The following is a 23,074-nucleotide window of genomic DNA, read 5'->3' as shown; positions in this document are numbered from 1 at the left end:
CCTTCCAGGCCTCCACAGGATAGCCTAGCTGTGGGACCAACTGCAAAAACCTGAAATCTCAACCCTACTTGCCATTTCTCTTATGTGCCTTTTCAGAAAACTATTATTACACAGTTGCTATTTGATCAATAGGATACTTCCAGGCAAATTTTAACCTTAACTATACCTTTAAGAAATTAAACAACCGCCGGGTGGTAGTGGCGCACACCTTTAATCCCAGCACTCAGGAGGCAGAAGCAGGTGGACCTCTGTGAGTTCGAGGCCAGCCTGGGCTACAGAGTGAGTTCCAGGAAAGGTGCAAAGCTACACAGAGAAACCCTGTCTCAAAAAACTAAGAAAGAAAGAAAGGAAGGAAGGAAGAAATTAAACAACCAATCTAAGCTATCATCTGGCAAAGCCTGTGCTCTGAACCTTTTGCCTAAGCCCTGGTTATATCGTCATGGAGTCTGCTGCATTCAAATGTTGTTTTTGTTTGTTTGTTTTTGTTTTTGTTTTCTAGTTAACTAAGGAATAGGTTCAAAACCTGACAGTTTCCAGGAAGCCCCTGCCTGGGGAGGAGAACCACCTCCGCAGACAGAATGGCAGTCACGGGATTTCTCCAGGTTCGGATGGCAACCCTCCCAGTTCACTAAGACCCAGAACCTTGACTGACCCATGCTGGGAAAGAAGACCCAAGGGGCCTGGGATGTCCTCCTCCAGCGGCCGGAGGGACAGGCCCTGTGTCTTTCCTGGGAGTGGGGGAATCTTGAAGACTTTATCTAGTTGGCCCACATGTTCCAGAAGACGAGAGGCTCCATGCTCCGCGATGAACCTAACGAAAAGCACAGTGAGAACGCAATATTAGCGATCAGAACCAGGAAGGTGTGCCAAGAGAAACAGGGGACACATGCCTGCCCAGTTCAGTGGCACCCCTTAGGAAGACAGACACAAAGCAGGCCTGGTAGCTCATGTCCCCAGTTCTCGACTTCAGCCTGGAGGATCACAGGCTGAGGTCACCCTGGGTTATATAATGAGACCCCCATCTCAAGACTAGCCAAACATAAAAGATAACCATAAGCTGGGAAAGCACGCTTGAAAATGAATGAGACTACAGAACACTGAAGATGAAGGAAGACACTGGCCCAGCCCCTCCCACTCATTGTGCATGGCGGCTTTAAGATCCCTATTAGAAGACGGGGCTGCGCCAAAGTTACAGGTTAAGACTCTCCCCGTCTTGGGTGATCAGCTCTGTAGCAACTACAAAAGCTCCCAGTTGCTTGAGGCTTCCCAACATGAGCTGAAGAGCATGGGTGACAATCCGAAGACGATGTAAGGCGAGCAAACAGACACAAAGGCTAGAGAGCGCTCGCAGCCCTTCCAGAGGACACGGGTTTGGTTCCCACCACCCGTGTGTCCACATGGATGCACCCATCTGTTTGTAACTCTAGTTCCGGGGAGTTCGACAACCTCTTCTGGCCTTGGCCATGGGTGCACACATAGTACAGATACACATAAACAGGCAAAACACTCACACACATAAGATAAAAATAAGTAATGTCATTTCTTATATCTCTTTTCCTTTCCTTTTCTTTCTTTTATTTATTTGGGGGGGGGGGGGTAACCAGGTCTCAGTATACAGCCTTGGCTATCCTGGAACTTAATATGTAGACAAAACTGATCTAAAAATCAGAGGTCTGCCCGTTACTGCTTCTCAAATGCTGGGAATAAAGGTGTCTATCACTACACTCCGCTTTCCTTTCCTTTCTAAAACTATTTTTTTTTTAAGTTTCAATTATGTGTTTGTGTACATGTCTGTGTGTGGCTGCCTGAACAAGACCCGAACAAGTACAATACCGATAGACCCACTAACACTGAAGAGGCGAATCTCACTGGGCCCAGCCCCAAACAAAAAATGTCATAACTAAGGAATTCTGAGAGTAGAAGAAATCGTGTTCCCTGGGGATGAACCTTCAACGTTGTCGTCCAATACCAAGTGGTCATGCCTGAAATCATACACATACAAGCAACAGCAAACAAACTGAGCAAGCCGTATTCGTGTGTGTGTGTGTGTGTGTGTGTGTGTGTGTGTGTGTGTGTATAACAATAACAAAGAAAAGGAGATTACGAATTGGAGAGGAAGCAAGAGGAGCAGGACATGGGAGGAGTTGGAGAAAGGAAAGAAAAGGGGGAAATGAAGCAATTATGATTTAATTTCAAAAGCTAAAAAAATAAGGAAATAAATAAATAAGATAATTATGACAAAAATTCAAATATGAAATACATTGCAAAAAATAACTGAATAAAATGGAAAACTGGAAAGATCTCATTTTAAAATTTTTTTTGAAGATTTATTTTTATGTGTATACAGTGTTCTGCTTGCATGTATGTCTGCACACCAGGAGAGGGCACTAGATCTCACTATAGATGGTTGTGAGCCACCATGTGGTTGCTGGGAATTGAACTCAGGACCTATGGAAGAGAAGTCAGTACTCTTAACCTCTGAACTATTTCTCCAGCCCCAAGATCTCATTTTTTTTTTAAAGAAAAAAATTAATCATTTGTCTGTGTGTATGTCTGTGGGTGTGTGAACATAAGTGGAGTGTCTATAGAGGTCAGAGGCATCAGATCTCCTGGAGTTGCAGACAGTTGTTGGATCCCTCTGGAGTTGGAGTTACAGGCAGCTGTGAGCCACCTCCAGTGGGTCCTGGGAACCAAATCTATGTCCTCTGCAAGAGCAGTATACACCCTTAACCAGTGATCCGACCCTCCAGCCCACTTTTCCTCTTTCATTGAGTATTGCACAAACTTGGACGTATCTAAGACAGAACTGAAACATTATCTCTAGTCAGGAGGTAGAGGCTATTGAGGGTGATCAAACATTAAGACAGTGAAGGTGCCGGGTGGTGGCGGCGGCGGCGGCGGTGGCGCACGCCTTTAATTCTAGCACTCGGGAGGCAGAGGCAGGTGGACCTCTGTGAGTTCGAGGCCAGCCTGGTCTACAAATCGAGTTCCAGGACAGTTAGGACTGTTACGCAGAGAAACCCTGTCTCAAAACAAAACAAAACAAAACAAAAAATCAGTGAAGGCTGGAATCCCTGTCACACTGTGTTGCCGATAAGCCTAGACACCTGGGACAGAAAATAAACCATCTTATTTTGAAAAGTAAGTAAATGCTAACAGGCATGGAGACTCTCCTAAGGCCATTCTAACACAGCTTCCATCCCCTCTAATGCCCACTCTCTACTCACTTCAGTATTCCATCAGTACAGCCTGAGAGCGTCACATCATTGGGATTCAAATTGGGTGATCTGGCAAAAGAAGAAGCAGTCACTAAACACCAAAATCGATGCCTGGAGCCAGGTGTGGTGGATTACACCTGCCGTCCCAGCACCTGTCCTGTGAAGACAAGAAGATGGCAAGTTCAAAGCCAGACTATAGACCTAGAGTCTATTTCCCAACACCTTAAGCTATATACTTTGTCTCTATATAATAGGTTTGTGATCTATAGCCATATCACTCTGAGTGCACCCAGTCTCGTCTTAATAGAATTATGTGACCAGAGTAAGCTCAGTGGTAGGATGCTTGCCTAGAAGGAACAAAGCTCTGGGCCTAGTTTTCAATAGCACAAAGGGGTAAAAAGACTTCAAAGAAGGTCCTAGAAACTTAAGTTCCATTGAATTAATGAAGTAAGAAAGCAAGAGACAGGAAGTTTCAAGTAAGTAAGACTTTGGTAGGAGATTACAGGAAACAGGGATCACTGCCTTCAGACCCTGGACAAGACCGACCAGCATCCTTACATGTACTGTGTTTTCTGTAGGAAGACACCAACAAAGAGGCACTTGGGGTTCACATGCTGCCAGATCATCTGTTTGGCTACATTCAGCAACTCGGTATCCATCTGTTGGCCAAACAGGATGACCCTGTCAACCTGTAAGATGAAAAGAGGAGGCTGAGACCAGGGAACAAGGCTTGAATAGACATGGATGAGCTCAGAGCATCAAGACATCTAAAGACTGAAGGGTTAGAATTCCAAGGGGGAAAGGAAACTGCAGCTCCTAAGAGTGCTTAGGAGACACACCACTACACCCCAACTTAGGGTAGCATCAAAGAAGCCAGGACAGCAGGGACAGGAAGAAAATAAAAAGAAGTGGGAGGGGGGAGCACAGTGTTGTGACGCCTATTCATGCCCATGAGAGATGATTGCTCATTTTGTGAGACAGTTTTGTTTGATTGGTTGGTTTTCTTTCTTTTTTTTTTTTTTTTTTTTTTTTTTTTTTTTTTTTTTTTTGGTTTTTCGAGACAGGGTTTCTCTGTGTAGCTTTGCGCCTTTCCTGGAACTCACTTGGTAGCCCAGGCTGGCCTCGAACTCACAGAGATCCGCCTGCCTCTGCCTCCCGAGTGCTGGGATTAAAGGCGTGCGCCACCACCGCCCGGCTATTTTTTGTTTTGTTTGAGCAAGGTCTTTCTATATAGTCTTGGCTGTCTTGGAGCTCACTATGTAGACCAAGCTGGTCTTGAACTCACAGAGATCCTCCTGCCTCTGCTAGAATTAAAGGTGTGTGCCACCACGCCTGGCTGTGAGTCAGTTCTTAAGCTTGACTATTTTATATTTATTGGTGTGGGCCTTGAGCATGCTAAGCTAAGTACATTCTCTACATGCCCACAGTCAACATGGCCATTTAAAACATTCAGTTCTATAAATAAAGGGCTTATGTGCTGTGGAATTATCCTTCTGTACACTGTGAATACATATTACTCTCATTGGTTAATAAAGAACTGACTGGCTGGCAGCCAGGCACGAGTACAGGTGGGACAGCCAAACTGAGAAGGCTGGGAGGAAGAAGGGCGGGGTCAGTGGAGTCACCAGGAGACACAGAGGGAGCAAGATAATGCTGGAGGACAGGTAAAGCCACGAGCCAGGTGGCAATACATAGATTAATAACAATGGGTTAATTTAAGCTGTAAGAGCTAGTTAGTAATAAGCCTGAGCTATCGGCCAAACATTTATAATTTATGTTAAGTTCCTGAGTGGTTATTTGGGAGCAGCTGTTGGCAGAGGAAAACTCCGCCTTCACTTATGGGTATAGTTCAAGGGGAAGCACTTGCCCTGACCTCAACTCTCAACACTACAATATGTCTATTATATTTAAGACAACGGTAATACATTCTCAAAATGCATTGCCTTCTAATTATCTTATTACATTCCACTATTACCTCGGTGCTGTGGAAATACAATGCAGTGACAAGCTGCTGAGTATTTCTGCCCAGCTCTATATTTAGTGACATAATGTATGCAGCTTGAGGGCTGTCAAACAATCCACACTATGGGAACTACCAAGCGTTATTAAAGAAACACTCTTATTTTTCATTTATCGTTAACTGCACAACCCTGTCTGGGGGACTACACTGAGCAGTGAGCTGATAAGAACACTGCAAAGTAGGAAAGGTCACGATGAAGGGTCAAGAAATGAGAAGCAGCTAGGCACATCTCGAACCTCTGGGACCCCAGCACTTGGGAGGCAGAGGCAGAACAACAGGTGTGGAAGGCCAGCCTCCACTACAGGAGACCACACACAGGAAGGACAGGTTGTGGAGGAAATGCCAGCAGGGAGCGTTTCATAGGAACTGAGTAGGACTCACAGGGGTCCTTTGGACAGCCAGGGACAGCAGGTGTTTCCCAAAAGTGTCCAGGGACCAATCATCATTTTCTTCCAACTCCTGATGGAAAGAAACTTGGGTTAGAAGGTTGTGCCTGAGGTATAGCATAGATGCTCTGCCCTGCATGCAGTTTGAAGGTATTCCCTATGGGCTCGTGTGTTGAAATCTGATCCCACTGTGAGATAGAAAGAGGGGACCACAGACCATCGTATTGATAGGTGAGGCATAGTGAGATGTCCTTAGCTATTAGGAACGTACTCTCCAAGAGTCTGAGGTTCTGCAAAAATAAGCTGTAAAAACTTGAGCCTGAAATCCCTCTCTAGCTTGTTTCAGGGTGCAACCCTTTCCTTCCACGTGTATTTTCCACACCCCACCTGCCATGAGACCCTCACCAGAGTCAGCCAATGCCAGTGCCACGCCCTCAGGCCTCAAGAACTGTGATCAAGATAAACATCTTTCCTTTATAAAGTTAACCTGCCTCCAGCATTTCATTATGACAATGAAAGGCTAATATAACTTTAAAAAAAAAAAAACAGTGTCAATTTATTTGAGAAATCTTCAAAGTTATGTATGTCTGTGCTTCTTTTTTATTTTTTATTATTTTTTTTTCCTTTTTCTTTCCTGAGGCAGGGTCTCTCTATGTAGTCCTGACTAGTCTGGAACTCACTATGTAGGTCAGGCTGACATGGAACTCACAGAGATCCGTCTGCCTCTGCTTCTCAAGTGCTGGGATTAAAGGCATGGGCCACCATGCCCAACATATATGCTTCTTTAAAAAAAAAAGAAAGAAAGAAAAAGAAAAACAGCTATGTATCCCAGGCTGACCTCAAACCTGCCTTTCTCTGGCCTCTGCTTCCTGAGTGCTGGGACTGCAGGTGTGCACTGTGACGCCTGGATAGTCACGCCTTTCCTATTGGAGAGGCTCCCAGCTCCTGTCCTTTAGGTATTCCGGGGGTAGTGGGGGCACACTTCTGACCTGGACTTGGGCCTGGAGTTTGATGGCAGTCTTCAGGATGCCTTCATCGGTCTCAAGGACCGGCATCTTCATAGCTCCTCTTCCACACAACCAAACCGTCACCTGCTCCGCCCGAGCTGCCATCATTCCGATCAACAGCAGCACGTAGTTCAGGGGGGGCTGACAGAAAGAAGCTCCGTCGGGAAGTCAAACTTTAGAACCCACCCTCGCCTACCCGGCCCTGGAGGCCAAACTCTCGGTTTGGAGGAATGGGGAGAAGGGCTGTGGGTCTCTCTGGAGGGGTCACCTTCAGCAGCCATCTGGGAAAACCGGACTTGGGGGGAGCAGGAAGCAGTCAGAATCCCTGCCCAAGTCAATACCGGGACACAGCACGGTGGGTCGGAGATACACTTGGGACAGACATTTAGCGGCCATTCTTAGCCAGCCAAACTCGAAACGTTAGTATTATGATGCATACGCAAGACTGACTAAAATTATCCCAGGGAAACAACAACTTGGAAGCAAATCCACACCACTTCTTTCGGCTTCCGTGGTGGCTCTCAGAGAACCAGAGAGACACGAAGTCCTCTCGAGACCCTACCTACACCCTGCCGGCCCCTTGGAAGAGGTTCTTCTATTCCTTTACCCCTCGTGAGTGACTCTTGGGACAGAGCCTGTTGGCGTTTACATCTGTGAGATAGACCAAGAGGGTCCGGCCTGGCATGGGGGGCAGGTTGTGCTTCGCAGAGAGGTTGACAGCCGTTTCCAGGGCCTGGCGATACCGCTCCAGCAACTCAACATCACAGTTCCACTGTCTGCAGCAAGAAAAGACACAGACACGGGGGTGGGGGGGTGGGGGGGTGGGGCTCAGAAGCTTGTCCGTCTGCAGCTCTGAAGCAGCTGGAAAGACAAAAATGTGCCACTCCCGTCCATTCTCCCCCTCCTCCAGCACTGCCCCCCCACACACACACACCCACACCCCCAGGCTGCCATAGAGGCTTTCCTTTTCTCCACAGGGACTCAGAGGCAGTGCCCAAAGAAACTGCCTGCCATGCTCATCTGCACTTGCTTCAAGAGGCAGGGCTTAACAGCTACAAGTCTGTTTAGGGGCTATGCATTTCTCAACACCATTCTGTTATTGTGTGTGGATGAGTGTTTTTGCCTACACGTACGTCTGTGCACCACCTATGTGCAAAGCCTGCAGAGGCCAGAAGATGGTGTTGGATCCCCTGAGAATGGAGTTAAAGACAGCTGTGAGCTACCACACAGTGTGTGTGTGTGTGGGGGGGGGGATTAGAACCCAGATTTTCTGAAAAGCATCCAGTGTTTCCTTTAAAATTTTTATTTATAGGTTTGGTTTTGTTGTTGTTGTTTTCCTTTTATTAAAAATAGATTATTTTCTTCTCTAATATGTCCTGATTATGGTTTCCCTTCCCTCCACTCTTCCCATGTCCTCTCCACCTCCCGTCCCATCCAGATCCACTCCCGTTCTGTCTATTAAAGGACAGGCTTCTAAGAGATAATAATAAAATATAATAAAATAAAATATAAGATAAAGCAAGAACTATCACATCAAAGTTGGACAAGACAAACCAACAGAAGGAAAAGAGCTGAAGAAAAGGTGTAAGGATCAGAGACCCACTCATCCGCATACTCAGGAATCCCTAAAAACACTAAACTAGAAGCCATAAAGTACACACGGAGGACCTGGTGCAGACCCATGCAGGCCCTGTGCATGCTGCCTCGGTCTCTGTGAGTTTATGTGAGCTTTAATTACGCTGACGTAGAAGACCTTGTTTTCTTGGTGTCCTCCATCCTCTCTGGCTCTTACACTCTTTCTGCTTCCTTTTCTGCGGGGTTCCCTGAGCTCTGAGGGGTGGGATTTGCATCTGTTGCTCTTAACCACTTAGCCGTCCATCGCTCTAGCCAGAGGGGCTTTATTTTTGAGATAAGGTCTCACATAGACCAGGCTACCTTCACATTGCTGATCCTCAGGCCTCCACCTCCCAAAGGATATAGCAGATAAGGGAATCACTTTTTAGATTTCCAGCTAATAAATACAACAGCATGACAGAAAACTCATCCTCCAATTGCCAATAATACAATCTGGCTAAGGCAAAAATCATCAATGAATGCCATCCATTGAACTAAGGAGTTTAGGCTAAACATGCTGGCACACAACTGTAATGTCAGTACTGAGGAGTCTGAGACAGGAGGATCTCGCATTTGAGAACAGCTGGATTCAAGGCCAGCCTAGGCTACAGCAAGAGACTCTGTCTCGGGCTAGAGAGATGGCTCAAAGATTAAGAGTGTGTACTGCTCTTGCAGAGGACCCAAGTTCAAGGCCCTGACTCCCCACGACCCACAATCAGGCAGTTGACACCCAATTATCACTCAGCCTGCAGCAAGAGATGCCACACACATTCACAGACCCCGCCGGAACCAATGAAATAATCTCAAGCAACAAAGTGGAAGCTGGAGAAGTCTGGGTTTCGTAATTTCCACAGAACAACGTTAAATATCAGGGCTAAAGACTGGGTTTCGGTGTAAAAGTGACGAGAACCAAATAGGCGTGCAGCCCTGAGTGATTGACAAGCGCATCTCTGGAGGGTAACAGATGGCTGGTTCCCAGCTGGCTCCTTTGTCCCGCCTCTCTCCCTGCTGGCGAGCACATACCTGGCCTTGTACAGCCTCAGCTTCTCCCACTTGAGCTGCTCGTACATCACAGGTATAGTCATGGCCACCCGGAGCTGCCGACGCGTCAGGGCGCGCAGGTGCCTCGGGTTGGCAGGCCTCTTGATATTTTTCGAGTGTCTGATCATTATCCGCCTCATCAATGTTGTATTGGAAGGGAAGGGCAATGCTGTGTGGTAACAGGAAAATATCCAAGTCAGGCAACGTCTATTAACCTTCGTCTTCTAAACCCCTACCCTTCGGGCTGGCAGGGGTCTGGGCAGTGGTTCCACCACACCCTGTCTGCAAAGCAAGAGGCTGAAATTACCTGAGTTTTGTCTCATTTACACTTGAGAGGCAAACAGGAATCAGAAGAGAAAGAAAATTACCGTTTTTTCTGAGTTGAGCCTCAAGTTTATCGATAGAATCATGAGCATTAAGGAATCTGAAGGGAAACTGCCGACTGTGAATCACAGATTTCTGAAAAACAAGGAAGAACTGTGAGCAGAGGACCAGGAAAGAAGAGGGTCATGGGGCCTACAGGACCAGGGAAATGAAGCAGTAACTCTACCAGGCTTAGAGGACAGTAAAGAGAAAAAAAAAATAGATTTCAAGAAGAAACAGAGGAGGAAAGGAAAGAAAGATATGAAAAGAGGCTAAAAGAGGATGTAACAGGAGGCCCATTTCTTTCTTTCTATTTTTTTTAATTAAAAAAAAATATGTGTATGGGTGTTTTGCCTAAACATGTATGTTTAGGTGTATATGTACACCATATGTATATGCCCAGTACCTACAGAGGCAAGAAGAGGGCACCAGAACCCCTCAAAATGGAGTTACAGACGGTTGTGAGCCATTGGTGCTGGGAATCAAATCCAGGTCCTCTGGAAGAGCAGCTGGTGTTCGTACCCTCTTCCAGCCACCTATCCCCCAGCGCCCCACTTTTTTATACCACACTGCTCCTGAAGTGAGTTAATTTATAGAGGAGGATCTTTCTGTATGTTTTTGAGTTTACAAAGTAAACACGAAAGTTATTACTCTCTATTGTAATTTCTGAAAGATTGACCCCAAGACCTGTCCTTCCCAGCACATCTGTGTTTCCAGACCTCTTACATCTCACACAGAAACCAGCTGTTAGCCGTGACCGTTCTCAGCCATGTGGAAGAGCTGGCCACCAGGGATGCAGCATCTCCTGACCAGCATCCGGTTGCCAAGCCACACACTCCCCACTGATCACACTCACTTCATGCTGTAGTCTCTGAAGAACAAGTTCATGGTGGCGGGCACTGATCCCAGTCCGCAGCAGGTTACACAGGTTCCGGAGCATGGCCATGAAGGGGAGTTTCCCATTGTCTTCAGACGTGGGGGACAGGACAACGTGAGTGAGTGACAGGCACAGAGCTGCAGCCCACAGCAGGAAACACAGAGCCTCACAGAAGCTCAAATGGGAGATTGCAGTACGTTCTACTCAAAATGTTCTAGAGATCCAGGAATACAACACAAGGATTGGCCTGGACTGGAGAGTAGAATCTCTATAACTCTGCTTATGGGACAGGTGTTTCAATAACAACTTATGTCACTATCTGTTGGCTTCAGTTGTGATTCAAATGGTAGAACGCATGCCTCTTTTTCCATCCACTTGATGCAAGGTGAGAACTGACTACAGCAAACTGTCCCCTGACCTTCCACACAGTGCCCCCCCCCCAAGCAAATAGATAGTGTAGTTTCTTTTTCTTTTTTTTTTCAAAACCGGGTCTCCCTGTTTAGTCCTGGTTGTCCTGGAACTCACTCTATAGACCAGGCTGGCCTCAAACTCAGAGATTCACCTGCCTCGGGCTCCTGAGTTCTGGGATTGAAGGTGTATACCATTTCTTTTCTTTTAAAAAGATATGTCTGTGTGGGGAGTGTATACCACTTGTTTGCACACAGAGGCCAGAAGAGGATACAGTATCCCCCGGAGCTGGAGTTACAGGTGGCTGGCTGTAAGCCACCTGATGTGGGTGCTTCGAACTGAACTCAGGTCCTCTACAGAGGAAATCATGTACACACAGGTTACTTTATACAGACAGAGCAGGTTGTGTTTCTGTATTTAGGAATATAACAAAGAAATAAGGGCCATGAATTTGAGAGACAGCAAGGGGTGAGTACATGGAAAGATTTGGAGCAAGGAAAGGGAAAGGGGGAAACCCTGCAATTATATTTTAATTTCAAAAAATAAACATTACTTTCAAAAAATAAAAAAAAAAAGGAAAACAGTTGTTTGGTTATGGACCTAAGTCAGTGGGATTATAGTGTGAGTGAGCACCATATCCAGCTCGACCAGTGTTCTGTCCTTAGAGAACACTCGAGGTGACCGCACATGGAGACAAAATCTCAGCACTGGGGAGCCTGAAGAATAAAGATTTCCAGTTTGAGACGAGCCTGGATTACACAGGTAGATGTTCTCAAAAAGGGAGGGGAGAAGAAGAGAATGAAAATACGCGCCTTTAGGGCTAGGTGCATGCCTCCAGTCTCAGCAGGGGGAAAACTAGGACCTCCTCGACAATATAAAGAAACTCTAATGCAAAATAAAAAAGTAGAGCGGGAGTTAGCACTGGCTGCTCTCCCAGAGGATCTGGGTTCAATTCCCAGCACCCACAATGGCTCACAACCATCTGTAACTCCGGTCCAAGGAGATCCAATGCCTTCTTCTGAGATTTTCAGGCCCCAAGCACAAATGTGGTTCACAGACATACATGCAAGCAAAACATCCACTGTAATGGTTTGAATAAGTACAGCCCCCACAGACTCATATTTGAATGCTGTTTGAAAGGACTGTAAGGATTAAGAGGAGTGGCCTTGTTCAAGGAAGTGTGTCAGTAGGAGTGGGCCTTGAAGTTTTCAAAAGCCCATGCCAGGTCCAGCCTCTTTCTCTCTCTCTCTCTCTCTCTCTCTCTCTCTCTCTCTCTCTCTCTCTCTCTCCTTCTTCTCCTCCTCCTCCTTCCCTCCCTCCCTCCCTCTCTCTGCCTGCAGATCAGGATGTACCTCACAACTACTGCTCCAGCTATGCATGCCGCCAGGCTCTCCTCTGTGATGATAATGGACTAAACTTCTACAACTTTAAGCAAGTCCCCAATTAAATGCTTTATTTTATAAGAGTTGCTTCGGTCATGATGTCTCTTCACAACAACAGAACAGTAACTAAGACATCTATCTATACATATAAAATAAGTAAATAAAATTAAAATTTGAAAAAAGAAACTAACCATAGGGGATTTAGTCTATGGGTATTAGTCTCAAACAAGGTAAATGTCACAATTTAAATTTTCAGGGTTAGTGATTCTCAGCCGAAAGGAGGAAGTAAAGACATGCATATAGAGTCAGCCCAACATCACACCCTTCTTGGTTATTTGTTTGTGCTGTTTGCTTGAGACAGGCTCTCCAGGCTGATCTCAAATTAGTCAACCTCTTGCCTCAGCTTCCCAAGCATTATAAGTGTGCATTGCCACACCTAACCACATCCAAGCCCCTTCATCACTATATCTTAACTTGTGAATTGGTGACAAGGCTGTCAGATGGGGGTGGGCATTTAATTCCCAGGTAATTCTGATACACACATCACCAGAGACACCCACAGAGAGAATAATAAGTAGCCAGGCAATTCAGGTTGCCCTGGGTATAGTAGATAACTGCCAGCAAAGGACATTTGGGCTTCTCAAGTTCCAAAACTGGATGTCTAAAAAATTCCATTAAGGTCTAAAGTTACATACATTTTAACAAAGAGAAATTTCCAAAGACAAGAGATGAAGCAAAGGGAAAAGTATATAAAACAGAGAATGGAGTCAGGCGGTGGTGGTGCATGCCTTTAATCCCAGCACTCGGGAGGCAGAGGCAGGCGGATCTCTGTGAGTTTGAGGCCAGCCTGGTCTCCAAAGCGAGTTCCAAGAAAAGCACAAAGCTACACAGAGAAACCCTGTCTTGAAAAACAAAACAAAACAAACAACAAAAAAAAAAAAAACAGAGAATGGAGCCTTTCTTTTTCTTCTTAAAATCATTCGTTTATTTTATGTCTATGGGTGTTCTGCCTGCATGTCTGTCTGTGAACCACAGGCACGCCTGGTCCTGTGGAGGCCAGAAGAGAGTATGAGATCCTCTAGAACTGGAATTACAGATGGTTGTGAGCCACCATGTGGGTGCTGGGAATCAAACCCAGCCCCTCTTGAAGAGCAACCCATGTTCTTAGCCATTAAGCCATCTTCCAGGCCCTCAAAATGGACTGAAGAGAGTGAGTCAGCAGTTAATAGTGAGGACAGCTCTTTCAGAGGAACTCCTATAACTCGACGCTAGGGTATCCAATGCCCGATTCTGGTCTCTGGGGACACCTGCACTCACATGCACATATGCACAATAAAATAAACCCTTTCAAAAAAAGAAAGGATGACAGAGCCTTTCACAGTTAAAAATATTCAACAAAGGAAGAAAGAAAAGACTGGTAATTTGGTCTTCCCCAATATGAATTTTTTTTTCTCTTTTATCAGTATTGGGAAATAATTAAAATTTCCAGGTCCTACATGAATTTCTACAGAAGTTCTAACACCTCATGATCTAATCCTACCTCATTTGGAATAAATTACAGATATATTGATACAGGTACAAACAGGGAAGAGGTACCACTTTTTTTGTCCCGCGTTTCTGAAGACTTGTGTATCACCTAAGTATGTCTGGAATAATGATCAACCTAAGACATCAACACTATTTTAAGCGAGTTCCACTGCCCACAGCGGTATGGCAAATAGCAAACCTCACAATTCCCATCATTTTTCGTTATGTAAGTTAAACTGCAAAACAACTGGTCCATTTTGTGAAAATCTCCAACACGTGAACGGGGAAGACCGGAAAGGACCATGGTGGTCAGGGCCACCTACCTATGAGTTCCTCCCAGACAGAAGCCTTGTTCCCCCGCAAGCTCAGCTCCCGCTCCCAGGTCTCTGGCCTTCGGAGCTTCATCCGCTGCCCAGCTCGGCTAGAATCCCACGGCCCAGGGAGGTGACTCCGAGAAAAGAGTTCTAGGGTGGCTGGGTACCTAGGAGAGGGAAGAAAGCACCTATCGTTCCAAAGCTAACCGAAGTAGAAATGAGCCAAAGTTCGGCTCACACCGTGGTCTGCCGAAAACTGCCACAGTGAGAGCCGAGGATGAACCGGGATGGTCACGGCAATGGAATGTGCTTGAGATCCAGTGTCTCACCTGTAGCCCAGCAGGGCCTGGACGTGCTGGGCAGGCTCATGGATGTGCAGTTGCTCTACCAACTTCTTCAGAGTGAACCTTGGCGGACTTTTTTTCTCTGGCGCCGCGTTGTAAGCTGCTTCAAACTGTGGAAACAGCCCCGAGCACCCCAGAGTTCGTTTCATCCACGATCAACGGGGGAATCAGAAATAAAAGCATATGCCTGCCATACAGATCAGGAAGTAAAGCGTAAAGCGAGCCTATACCATTGAGGCAATTTCATTCTCTAAAACCGATTTGGACCAAGGATAGCAACAGCAGGGGAAACCCTGCAGGAAGGAAGGGGGGCCCAAGGACAGAGCTGCAGCTACACACTGCAGCATCAACACTGCAGCTACACACTGCAGTATCAACACTGCAGCATCAACACTCCTACAGCCCCAGCAACCAGGAAGGCTAAGGCAAAAGAACTACACAACAGGTCCCATGCATGCAAGGCAGCATGGGCAGCATGGACGAGGAGCTCAAAACAGAAACAGAAATAGAAGTTAACAGTTCTTTGGGTTCCAAAAGATAACAAAGGGGGAAAAAGACAACAGCTTTCTGGGAGTCCCTGTGTTTCATTTATATAAGATTAAACTATCAGGGGTTATCATTGGCTTATTTAAAAAAGAAAGAAAAAAGAAAAGAACAAAGAACACCCTATTCTCTCAGACAAGGAAAAAGAAGGCAACTCTTATCTGTATCATAAGCCTATAACAGTGGCAGCATCGTTTGTTTTGAAAACCCTCTGTGAGGGGCTGGAGAGATGGCTCAGTGGTTAAGAGCACTGACTGCTCTTCCAGAGGACCCGGGCTCAGTTCCCAGCAACCACATGGTGACTCACAAATGTCAGTAATTCTAAACCCAAGGGATTTTAGGGGCCCTCTCCTGGCTTCTAAGAGCACTAGGCAGATATGTGGTACCCAGACGCAACACAGGTACCATAAAACAAATAAAATAAAATAAAATAAAAAAAACTTTATATGGCGTGTGGAGATACTTTTATAACATTTTAAAATTCATTTATCCAACTGGATATGTCATCTGTCAACAAGGCATAACACCAAGAACAACAGAGATTTAAAAAAGATCCCGCCGGGCGGTGGTGGAGCACGCCTTTAATCTCAGCACTCGGGAGGCAGAGCCAGGAGGATCTCTGTGAGTTCGAGGCCAGCCTGGGCTACCAAGTGAGTTCCAGGAGAGGCGCAAAGCTACACAGAGAAACCCTGTCTCGAAAAACCAAATAAATAAATAAATAAATAAATAAATGAATAAATAAATAAAATAAAATAAAGATCCCATCCTTTTACCCTCCGAACCAAGCCACATAATGACACCTGAGAATGCCCAGGTAAAGACAAGTAAATGTCTACCACACTGGCTACTGGAATTTTTAAAAATTAATTCCTAAATATAAAAATAAAAAAATTAATAATTTTTAAATTAATTTTAGAAAATTTTAAATTAATTTCTAAATCAGAAGGGATTGTGCACACATACAGACAACCCCCAAGCAAGTGACTCACCTTAATCTGTTCGTTTTTAAGGGGCCAAAGGCTCTTGGGAAAACATCTCCCTCGCTCTGAAAATGGTTGTTCTGTTTTCTACGGGGACAAGAGAAATGTCTTCAAACAGGGAGACAGAAGTTGCCCCTGGAGATTCCCGTTCCAGGAGCCCTGAAAGAATATCTCTGCCCATTAGTTGGGGAGTTCACAGGGGGTGACCCTGTTCTCTCTCGCCCCAGCTCCACGCGGGTCACCTGGACCTCTCTGGCTCCCTTGCTCTCTGATGTACAAACATGCCAGATAATTCAGTGTTGGCGCCCCAAAGCTCACCATGTTCCCATATCCCTCCCTGCCCAGAGAAAAGGCGCTGTGAACGCAGACCCAGGGCTGAGGCAAGGACTGACTTGGGGTCGGGGTGGCCGGCGAGGACATTTCTTGGCTCGGTGTTTCCGTGGATTGTACTTAGCTAGCTGGTACTCATCAAACTGGGCAAATTTGTCGGTCATGGCAGCGCGGAGGCAGGCAGGCAGGGGCACCAACTTCTTCTCATCTCCTTCTGCCAGGCTCTGTGGAGGAAAGAGGGGATCAGCAGAAGAGAGACCCGACCTCCCACCCCTAACACACACACACACACACACACACACACACACACACGCACATGCACACGCACACGCACACACACGGGCGCACACACACACGGGCGCACACACGCACACACGCACACACGCACGCACGCACGCGCGCACGCACACACGCACACACGCGCACACGCACACACGCGCGCGCACACACACACCAGGACCCTAGAGTTACACAGAAAAGAATAGGGAACTATTTCCCACATTTCCGTGAACAAGGCCAGTCAGCGATCCTCTCTGAGCTCACTGTCATCATTATAAAGGATGTCCAGAATAAGGTCAATTTTTTTTTTTTTTCTCAAACTTTGGTCCAGTCCTTGTCTCACTATGTTATTAGTCCACTCGGCTCTTACAGAGAAAACATGTTCCCTCTGGGCACTTGGATAGAAGAAGACCGAGGAAGAGGCTACTCTGTCTGAAAAATCTCCTCAGCGAACAAAGGAAACAATAAGCAAAACAAACAAACAAGCGAAGACCGTGAAGGTCAAAGTGCAGGGTACTAGACACCATACCTGATAGAACTCGGCTACTTGGATCCAGTCGGAGGGCAGGTGAACAATGGCAGAGTAATACCGTCGCACGTGGGGGCGGCAGGCGGGCAAGAAGGCAGCTATAGCCAAAACTGCATTGGCTAATTCCCGGATGTTAAGCTGCTGCCTAGCATACAGAGATGCCTAGGGTGGAGGGTGAGAAGGTTGGCATGCAGGTCACTTATCTCATAGCTCCATGCCCTTGCTCATTGAATCTGTCAGTATAAAACCAAACCATAGCTTGCTCATTGAATCTGTCAGTATAAAACCAAAGCTTTCCTGAGCACCCCACAACACCCACAAAATATAAAGTGCAAGCATCATCTCAGTCTACTGACCATCTTCTAAGTCAACCAGACTTTATTTGGAAGATCCTTCATGCCCGCATCTATCAAAAACTTACCAATTGCAACAGAGATGTGTTGTAAAGAAGTTAAGAGAGAAATTAACAAGCTGATAACTAGTTATGATCTTCCTGAAGGCAGTTTCTGAAGTCTTTTTGGTGACTTTCAGCCTCAGAATTATGCTAAATTATATTAAGTCAGATACTCACTATCTATCAAGATTATTTCTAAGTAAAAGTACTATAACTTAAAAAAAAAAAAAAAAGCTTACCCAGGGTTCAAAATGCTGATTAAACCTGTTGTCTTCCAAAGCCCCATAAAAACATTTCCGCCCTAGATCAGACTGGCCCATGGGCATGGCTGGGGGAGATTTGTCTTAATTTCTAATTGGTGAAGGAGGGCCCACCCACTATGGGTGGTACTATCCCCAGGCAGGTCATCCTGAACTGTATAAGAAAGCTAGTTAAAGAGTTAAAATTGGTATAAATACTTTTGAATTATGGTTGATCAGCATCTGAAATTTTAAATCTTGGTGCAAAAATACACAATAAAAGTGCTTGTACGTGTACACTGAAATGGCATGTGTGTTCATAACAACATTATTGGTGATGGCCTAGAAGTACAAATAATTCACTACTGAAGTGTAGCATAGATAAGCTGTGGTATATAGTCTACCTTACAACAACAGCAAGCTTCAGTTGTAAGCAACACTGTGAATCAACGTTACAATGTTGGCAAAATATTGCCCTCCTTCCCCAGAAAAGCCCACAGTATAATTCTCTCTCTATGTGACACTGAGAATCAGTGTTTGAAGTGAGTATACTAACTGGCCCCATCCCTTTCCCCCAAGCAAGGAGGATCCAACTCAGGGCTGCTTTTTCCTTACTGGGCCACTTCTCTAAGGGCAGTGGCTGTTTTTACTGAAGGAGGAAGTGACAGGGACTGGGTCTGCAGGAGGTTCTGGGAGAGACTGTGGTGAGGTTCTGTTTCAGGAGTTAATTAGCCAGATTAAACAACTGTGTTCCTTTTGTGACAATCCTTTGAGCTCTATGTATACATATACATATGCATATTCTTGTTACATTAAATAAAAGTAAAAATGAAAAACAAAAAAGAAAGAAAAGAAAAGAAAGCTAAGCATGAGCCCGTGTAGGCTAGCAAGCAGGCTTCTTCCATGGTTCCTACCTCAAGTTCCTGCACTAACCTTCCTCAATAATGGATTGTGACCTGGAAGTATAAGAAAAAAATCCCTTTCCCTCCCTAAATTGCTTTTGGTTAGAGTGACTTATCACAGCAACAGAATGAACCTAGAACATGCCTCTTCTCTGCTTCTGAAACACCCATTATCGACTCCACACACGATATTTGGGGAAGTGTTTTACTGTCTTGGAACCAGATCCAAGTTTCATCATGTTAACAAGACTCCCACAGCCTAGCACTGTGCATTTAGCTTGTACAAACCCAATCCTAGTATACTTCCCCCCATCTCATCGTTCTCCACTCCACAGAACCCCGGGATTAGGTCCCAGACTCACTCAGACATCTTGCTCCCTTCCTGAGCAAACATGCGTTCCACCCCTACAAGGAGCCAGTTACCAGCTCTTCATATCATAACCGCATTAATATCTCCCAGCTTCCCTCTTCTCCCCATTCCTTCATACCACAATACCTTCAGGATGAACTCAGGTTCCAAGGGGGCCAGCTCACTACAGACTTCAAGGATGGATGCACGGGTACGGTCAGATGCATCTTTTACATTTATATGTGAGGCCAGGGCAGAGCACAGTAAGGTCAAGAGAGCCATCTAAGAATTGGGCAGCACAGAAGAAAGGGGGAGCAAATAAGGATCTACACAGAACAGGCCAACATGTGCAATCAAGGACAGAGGGGCTGGAGGAATGAATGCCTCAGTGGTTAAGAGCACTGGCTGCCCTTGCAGAGGACCCAGGTTTAGTTCCTAGGACCCACATGGTGGCTCATGACTTCCTTTAACTCCAGCTCCAGAGGATGCAACGTTTTTTTAGGGGGAGGAGGCAGAGTCTCAGTTTGTAGCCCTCGCTAGAACTCAGTATTATAGACCAGGCTGGCTTCAAATTCCCAGAGATCCATCTGCCTCTGCCTCCCATGCACTCGGACTGAAAGTCGTGTGCCACCATACGGAAAGGGATCTGAGATCCTTTCTGACCTCCACAAGCACAAGACACACTGAATGTCTACACAAGCAGACAAATACTCAACAGGCATTAAAAACAAAAACACAGAAAGAATGGACTCCAGGTTCAGAGAGATGTCTATTCAACTGACAGGTTGGACAAATGAATTAAGAAGTAGGAAACAGGGGCTGGAGAGATGGCTCAGAGGTTAAGAGCACCGGCTGCTCTTCCAGAGGACCTGAGTTCAATTCCCAGCACCCACATGGTGACTCACAACCATCTGTAATGAGATCTGCGCCCTCTTCTGTGTACATAATAAATGAATAAATTAAAAAAAAAAGAAGAAGAAGAAGAAACAGGGAAGAGCCGGACGGTGGTGGCGCACGCATTTAATCCCAGCACTCGGGAGGCAGAGCCAGGCGGATCTCTGTGAGTTTGAGGCCAGCCTGGTCTACAGAGTGAGATCCAGGGCAGGCACCAAAACTACATGGAGAAACCCTGTCTCAAAAAAAAAAAAAACACCAAAACAAAACAAACAAACAAAAAATAAATAGGAAATAAGAACAGGATCATGTCCCCTCTGCCACCTTCCTAGGGAGAAGCCCTGGTTCCGGTCTCCATCCTCACCATTCCCTCGACCACCAACGTCCCAGGTTTTACCTTCTTTTCCTGGAGGACCCGGTCAGTGGTTTCGGGATAAGATTCCAAGTCTCCAGATGTGAGTTTCAGGATGGGTGCATCCAGCTCCTCTTCCTCTCCCAGGCTTAGACTATAGAGAGGCATTTGGACTTGTCCTCTCTCTTTCTCTTCCTGCACTTTCTTGTCTTCTGAGAAGTGCCACTGACCCTAGAAACAGTGGCAGTTAGAAATCACACCGTGTGCTCACAGCCCTCAAAGTGGGATCGGAAGTGTCTCCCAGAGACAGGGAAGGTCCACATCTCTAAACTAATAAACCCCCTGCCTGCACCCCCACACGGGTCAGCCCTGTCTCTAGCTTGGTACTCTTTTTCACACTGACTTACTCTATGCAGGCTTCTAAGATTTTTGTCCAGATGCTCTGCACTCTTCCTTGCTGGTACCATGTTTGGGGGGGCGGGGGAGCATGCAGGGCACAACAGGTGACAGTTGAGGTTCAGTGTGTCGCCCTGCCAGGAGGCAACCCTCTGGGGGATAATTCTTGGTTAGGCAAGGCCTCCAAGACCACAGGCCCTGGAACATCTTTTGCTTCTGCTCTGGCTTTGTATGCTTGCTGTTGCTGTCTCTGACATCTGACATGGTTGAATTGGGTGTGGGGAGACTCCCCACTGCCTGTAAGGTAATGTGTTTATCTCATGGAAACATCCCATTCTGAACCGCAATCGTCACCTGAGACTCCGCCCCCTCCCCTACACACACACACACACACACACACACACACACACACACACACACACGGCTACCAGCACTTCCACACTGCCATCACATGACTGCCAGTCTGGGAGCCCAAGGCCTCTCATATACCTTCTAAATGCAGTGCTGTGTTTTCTGAGTCAGAAGAATGTCAAGCCCCATATCAATGCCTCATAAGTAAAAAGCTTCTTCATTCACTACTACCTCCTGATAGGACTGTTGGAAAACTCAATGGAATAATGTTATGTTTGACTCTACAAATTGCAAAGCCCTAAATCACAGCAGGGTAACAGCAGTTGCACTTTGAACCAGAACTTTGTGAAGCTTCTTTTTACCGGCTTGATTTGAAAGATGGGGAAATTAAAGCTCCAGAGGGGATATTATTAGCTTTGCCTAAGGCTGCATACTTCATAGTTAACAGAGACGCCATAAGATTCAGGTAAACTTTCCCCCAAGTGTTCACAGAGGAAATGTGTTCCTGTCTGCCAGTTCTGATCTACATACTAAATGTGCTTATATGGATCTGTTGAATGGACATGTGTTAGCACACAAGTATACAAGGAAGTGAGTTCTGGCATAGTAGATATACTGCGTGTGTAACCTTGGACGCACCCAGCTAACTCTGTGGTCATAATTATGCTGGCGTTCTTCCTGATCACAGGCTTTCTTAAAGACAAGGGCCTAGAATCTCTGTACTAGATACTTGATAAGAATAAAGATGCCAGTGAGGACAGCCCTAAGGTAAAGACTAACTCAGAAAAGGCCATGAGAGACCGGAGATGTAGTTCAGTAGTAGAGCACCTACCCACCATGTTCATGCCTATAAGTTCAGTTCCTAGAACTGTCCAAAAGAACCAAAAATGCTCTGAGAGAGGGCTGGAGAGATGGCTCAGAGGTTAAGAGCACTGACTGCTCTTCCAGAGGACCTGAGTTCAATTCCCAGCAACCACATGGTGGCTCACAACCATCTGTAATGAGATCTGGTGCCCTCTTCTGGTCATACATGCTGTATACAAAATAAATAAATAAATCTTTAAAAAAAAAATGCTCTGAGAGAAGTTCCCTAGACACAGGTCATCAGAGAAGGAAACTAAGGCACTGAAACCTAGTGATAACAACATAACAGATTCGGCTAGAAGTCAAGATCAGCATCCAAAGACAATTACCAAAGCTGCTTCTTGAACTTGAGTAGTAGCCGAGATGGATTTCGGAGCCCTGGAACAAGTTGGAAGGTCTAGATTGTCAGAGAAACACGGAACCTTCTTAGAAGGAGGCTCAGGGAACAGACAACTGCTAGTGTGTGGGCTACACACATCTTGCATCTTGTGAGATACATGAAGTAGGGGGCTGGTAGATACAGTGCTCTTTACAGTGGACAGGGTAGCTAGACATCGGTTCTCCAAAGACAGGACGTCTGAGTGACTAGACATATGTCCATGCAGTTTTTCCAGGGGTTGGAGGTCAGGAAGCATAGACAGGCACCGGTTCTCCAAGGAAAGGATGTCTGGGTGGACAGATGTATGTCCATGCAGTTTCTCCAGGGGCTGGAGGTCAGGGAGCATGGTCAGGCACCGGTTCTCCAAGGAGAGAATGTCTGGATGGACAGATGTACATCCATGTAGTTTTTCCAGGGGCTGGAGGTCAGGGAGCATGGTCAGGCATTGGTTCTCCAAGGAGAGGATGTCTGAGTGGACAGGCACATGCCCACAGAGTTTCTCCATAGCTTCAGCACAACCAACATATGCCTAGAGGGAAAGAACAGGGGGTGAGTTACATTAGAAACATACCAACTCCATATTCATCTGTTTGTGCCAGTGATAGGCAAAGAACAAGCAATATTTTTATTTCTTTTTAAATAGGCAAAGAACAAGCAATATTCTTATTTCTTTTTAAAATTAGATTATGATGATTATTAATAATTATTATTGTGTGTGTGCATGTGTATGTATGTGTTGCAGGGAGAGGTGTATGTACAAGTTCAGGCACACATGTCACAGGATGTGTGAGG

The 23,074-nt window shown here is 45.9% G+C and overlaps 1 protein-coding gene across 2 annotated transcripts in view; it reads right to left on the bottom strand.

Moving 5' to 3' along the window:
- Positions 1 to 23,074, bottom strand: part of Tep1 (telomerase associated protein 1) — a 46,258-nt gene that overhangs the window by 21,502 nt on the left and 1,682 nt on the right. For both annotated transcript variants that reach the window (XM_028873541.2, XM_028873542.2), the window contains exons 2-18: positions 22,233 to 22,811; positions 20,338 to 20,523; positions 19,194 to 19,328; positions 17,163 to 17,324; positions 16,417 to 16,578; positions 16,034 to 16,111; positions 14,487 to 14,611; positions 14,167 to 14,324; positions 10,506 to 10,615; positions 9,655 to 9,745; positions 9,269 to 9,455; positions 7,239 to 7,407; positions 6,614 to 6,772; positions 5,620 to 5,697; positions 3,777 to 3,907; positions 3,228 to 3,287; positions 653 to 811 (exon numbers count right to left, since the gene is read on the bottom strand). In XM_028873541.2, the coding sequence (XP_028729374.1) occupies positions 653 to 811; positions 3,228 to 3,287; positions 3,777 to 3,907; positions 5,620 to 5,697; positions 6,614 to 6,772; positions 7,239 to 7,407; positions 9,269 to 9,455; positions 9,655 to 9,745; positions 10,506 to 10,615; positions 14,167 to 14,324; positions 14,487 to 14,611; positions 16,034 to 16,111; positions 16,417 to 16,578; positions 17,163 to 17,324; positions 19,194 to 19,328; positions 20,338 to 20,523; positions 22,233 to 22,811 (2,729 nt within the window). The remainder of the gene's footprint in view (positions 1 to 652; positions 812 to 3,227; positions 3,288 to 3,776; positions 3,908 to 5,619; positions 5,698 to 6,613; positions 6,773 to 7,238; positions 7,408 to 9,268; positions 9,456 to 9,654; positions 9,746 to 10,505; positions 10,616 to 14,166; positions 14,325 to 14,486; positions 14,612 to 16,033; positions 16,112 to 16,416; positions 16,579 to 17,162; positions 17,325 to 19,193; positions 19,329 to 20,337; positions 20,524 to 22,232; positions 22,812 to 23,074) is intronic.

The sequence above is a fragment of the Peromyscus leucopus genome, chromosome 9 (genome assembly GCF_004664715.2).
Source record: "Peromyscus leucopus breed LL Stock chromosome 9, UCI_PerLeu_2.1, whole genome shotgun sequence".
Lineage (NCBI taxonomy): Eukaryota > Metazoa > Chordata > Mammalia > Rodentia > Cricetidae > Peromyscus > Peromyscus leucopus.
Note: the sequence above shows the minus strand (reverse complement) of the source record. Positions and strands in the feature narration are given on the sequence as shown.